Here is a 4,236-nt window from a genome sequence, read left to right on the forward strand (position 1 = left end):
TGTATTATTTTATTATTAATGGATGGGTTGCATCTACCAACACCTGCATCAGATAGTACACTAACATTTATAGTCCTATGTTCTAAAATCTAAACCATTCGCACAGTCAAAGCAGCATCTGAGGCAGAGCCTTTCTTCCTCTCTCTCTGTCTCCCCGTTCTTTTCCCCTGTTCTCTGTCTTTCTCATTCTTCCTTTGTCTCCTCCTTCACCTGCCCTTCTCCTTAACCCTCCACAGCCGAAGCAATAGATGAAGGAGAGTATTCACTACCTCTGACTGTCTACCAATTCCTCTCTCTTTTTCTCCGTCCTTTTTGTTTCCTCTGCTGTCTCCCTCTTTCCTTCTCCCTCTTTCAGATGCCTTCCCTGCCTCCCTCTTTTCTCCCCGCCTCTAATAACCCCATTCTCCGAACCCTCTACAGTTCAGTTACCGTGTCCGGGGCCGCTTCTGTTACCCACGTGCCAGTCCAACTTGATAAGATGCCTCCAGAAAACAATACTCTGCAAAGACCTCACGGAAGAGCTACTGGCCAAAATAAAGGAATTTTTGAAAGAGTGCGTCGCAGAGTTGGAACTGGATGTAGACTTGGACCTCCTCGCTAAAATTACCGGTAATGTCACTCTGTTTTATGCTGATTTTCACAATGTCACTCTCTCTTACGCTGATTTTCATAATGTCACTCATTTTCAGTTTATTTTTATGTTGTCATTCTGTTATAAGCTGATTTTCAAATTGCCACTTTGTCTTACGCTGAGTTTCATTTTGTCACTCTGTCTTAAGCTGATTTTCATATTGTTACAATGTTTTACGCTCATTGTCATATAGTCACTCTGCGGTACGCTGATTTTCATACTCTGTTTTACCTTGTCTGTCATGCCACAGATTTATGTTATGTGATTGTTTTAATCTGGCTCTCATACCCATGCCATATGTTATGTGATTACTCTGGTTCCCATACCTTAGCTTTATATTGTGTGATTCTGTTTTACTCTGGCTCTCATATCCTATTCTAATGTTATGCAATTTTGTTTTACTCTGGCGCCCATACCATAGTTTTATTTTATGCGATTCTGTTTTACCCTGGTTCCCATACCATAGCTTTATATTATTTTGGTAGCAGTGCTATGACTATTCTGTTCTCACGACATGTTACTCATTCCAGGTTGGTGGTACCGGAAAGCAGGAGAAAGCCACCTCAGTCACTCTCATTCTGTTTCTCAGCTGTCTTATTTAATGGTCTACGTAAAGCAGTCTTCAAATTATTCACACTTATCCTCTTCCTATTCACGGTTTACCCCAGCTGCTTCACTTCATGCCCTCACAGATTACTGGTAGAGTCGTTCTTTCATAGGCAACTTCATTCCAATTTGCTTTATTCTATACAGGCGTCTCACATTCCTGGATGGTCACACCTCTAGTTGAAAATCTGTTTCAGCACTATCCTTCTTCCTTCGTCTAGACCTCGTCATTCCACTCATTAACTCCACTTCTGATCTGCATACTGTCATCAATCTCCTACCACATCTTCTCTCTATTGGCTATATCGTAACATACCCGGATTTGCCCATTCCACTGGACCACGTCTGTCTTAACACGCCCCTGGTCTTTCAAACTCTTTCAATGTCCTCTTTCACTCTGCAAAGTTATCTAACTCCACATACTGTACAGACTTGAAGCAGTTCATCATTAGCACTTCTACCCTTTCTCGGTCCCTAATATTCAGAGATCGCTGCTTGTATCAATACAGGACCATCAGGATCACTTTGCTTTCCTACCTGACCCCTTTTTCCCCATGCTTCACAGTGACATAATATGTCTCTTCTCCTGTCCTACGACTTATATCAGTTCCCTTGGCTCTATCTGGTGCTTGGCCACTTTTAATTTCCTAAAATACTATATTTCCTCCTATTCTTTTGCGATCAAGCTTACATAGCGTTCTACTCCATCTGTTTGTTAGATGTCATCATCTCGGCTTTTCTTGTATTCGCTAAACTTCTTCCCTTTAATATGAAGACTGATTTTCATTTTATTCTGGTAAACTGGATTCATCAAGAAGTTCAGTGTGGCGAATCTGTTTAATCTTCTGACTTATTTGTTTTTATCTGTGGTGTGGAAAATATTTTAAATCTTCTGGCTAATTTGTTTTTATTTGTGAGATGTAGAGTTCAGATAATGATAAGGTGATGACGATGTCGATGACGAAGATAGTCCACTGATTTCAAAAGAACTAGAGTGAGAAAGATTTATTCTCTCTCAGTCACACCCCCATCCAACATTCCCCCACACGGCTCACCTGCCATGCCCTGCCCTGCCTTCCTCTAAATTATGTTGCCAATCCCTGTCTTCCTCTTCATTACCCTGCCCTTCCTTCTTCTTCATTACCCTGCCCTGCATTCCTCTTCATTACCCTGCCCTGCATTCCTCTTCATTACCCTGCCCTGCATTCCTCTTCATTACGCTGCCCTGCATTCCTCTTCATTACCCTGACCTGCCTTCCTCTTCATTACCCTGCCCTGCATTCCTCTTCATTACCCTGCCCTGCATTCCTCTTCATTATCCTTCATTACATTTCTCTTCATTACCCTGCCCTGCATTCATCTTCATTACCCTACCCTGCCTTCCTCATCATTACCTTGCCCTATCCAACACTGTCTTGCGTCCTTTCAACACCAGGCAGCTTCCCTAATCACTTGACCTAATCGACCATCTCCCTTTCCTCTACCACAGTCGACACATCAAGTGCGGCGAACTTCCAAGTCTTGGCAGATATCTTCGTCGGTACAAACCTCCTACAGGTCCTCCTGTGTTTGCTGCAGAAGGCTGGCGAGGTGAGTGCGATGGATAGATATAGAAATATTAATGGGAGGAGAGAGAGAGAGAGAGAGAGAGAGAGAGAGTCTGATAATTTTTATTTTAAATTAATATAAATGTGTTTTACGAAGCTTACTTTCACGATCATTATCACTTTTGCAGAAATTTTACTTTGTTACATTGTAGTCGTTCTAAACCGAAAAAAAAAAAATCCACAACCCCTGTAACTTCTCTCTCTCTGTCTCTCTGTCTCTCTCTCTCTCTCTCTCTCTCTCTCTCTCCCTCTGTCTCTCTGTCTCTATCTGTCTCTCTGTCTGTCTGTCTGTCTGTCTGTCTCTCTCTCTCTCTCTCTCTCTCTCTCTCTCTCTCTCTCTCTAATATGGAAAAAAAAGGTCCAAAACCCTCTATAACTTATCTACCTTTCTAACTTGAGAAAAAAGATCCATATCTACTATAACTCCTCTCTCTCTCTCTCTCACCTGAAAAAGATCTGTAAACCCTATAAATTATCTCTCTCTCCCTCTCTCTCTCTAACCTGAAATAAAGATCCATAATCCCTATAACTCTGTCTCTCTCTCTCCCCCACAGCTCACCGCCTTCATCAACTGCTTATTGACTGGAAGTTTTCCTCTATGAACACATGGAACCCGCTGAACCGACCTGAACCCACGTGAACAGGAACTAGAACCTATATCCATCCTGTGTGTGTGTGTGTGTGTGTGTGTGTGTGTGTGTGTGTGTGTGTGTGTGTGCACGAGTATGTATGTGAATAAATCCAAAGCAACATCTTATATTGTTTTTATTACCTGGCTAATACACAGATCATAATTATTTTTTACCCAGTTTAAAATAATGGTAATTTAAGTGATAAAAAGTACCATATAGATTCATTTCCACTAGAACTATGAGGAAAGGTTAAGTGTGTGTGTGTATATATATATATATACAGTTCTTCTTTCAACATAATCCTTAATGGTAGTTCTTCAAGGGAACACTGCTTTGTCTTGGTGCTGAAGCCTGTGCATTCCAGTCATCAAAGGAACTATACTAATCAGGTGCAACCAAACTGGGAAGTTTCTTTACTAGGGATCAGAGGAAAAGTGTTCCCCCGACACTAAGTGCCCGAACTGGACATACGAGGCACCAACTCAAATCTTTTTCTAGCAGTTTACAATCTTGCAGTCTACCAGGTTCTTTTCATAGGATAGGGAAGGAGTTGAGAGAAGTTCGTATAACCAGTTAGCGAAGTTGCCCGGCTATATAGATGCCACCACGTGAAGGGCCCCTCACCATCACCAGCCTTTTTCTAAACCACAAAGACGAGTTCCGTCAAACCATGGTCTGGCAGTAGATAGATACACTTTCAGATCCTACACTCTGGTCTCCAACTTCGAACACAAATATTGTTTATACATCAGACCTTTAA

At 41.8% G+C, this 4,236-nt stretch overlaps 1 protein-coding gene and 1 long non-coding RNA gene across 2 annotated transcripts in view; both read left to right on the forward strand.

Moving 5' to 3' along the window:
• Positions 1–1,334, forward strand: part of LOC145389512 (uncharacterized) — a 3,133-nt gene extending 1,799 nt beyond the window's left edge. Inside the window, exons 3-4 of the mRNA XM_080264790.1 lie at positions 421–609; positions 1,300–1,334. Of these exons, the coding sequence (XP_080120916.1) occupies positions 421–609; positions 1,300–1,334 (224 nt within the window). The remainder of the gene's footprint in view (positions 1–420; positions 610–1,299) is intronic.
• Positions 1,335–2,779: 1,445 nt separating this feature from the next.
• Positions 2,780–3,598, forward strand: LOC145389511 (uncharacterized). The gene is made up of 2 exons (XR_013895479.1): positions 2,780–2,827; positions 3,399–3,598. It is a non-coding gene; the product is annotated as an uncharacterized LOC145389511 (long non-coding RNA).
• The last annotated feature ends 638 nt before the right edge of the window (positions 3,599–4,236 follow it).

This window comes from Coenobita brevimanus, unplaced genomic scaffold (genome assembly GCF_032717465.1).
Source record: "Coenobita brevimanus isolate Jiangsu-jjx unplaced genomic scaffold, ASM3271746v2 jjx.HiC_scaffold_1055, whole genome shotgun sequence".
In the NCBI taxonomy this organism is placed as follows: domain Eukaryota; kingdom Metazoa; phylum Arthropoda; class Malacostraca; order Decapoda; family Coenobitidae; genus Coenobita; species Coenobita brevimanus.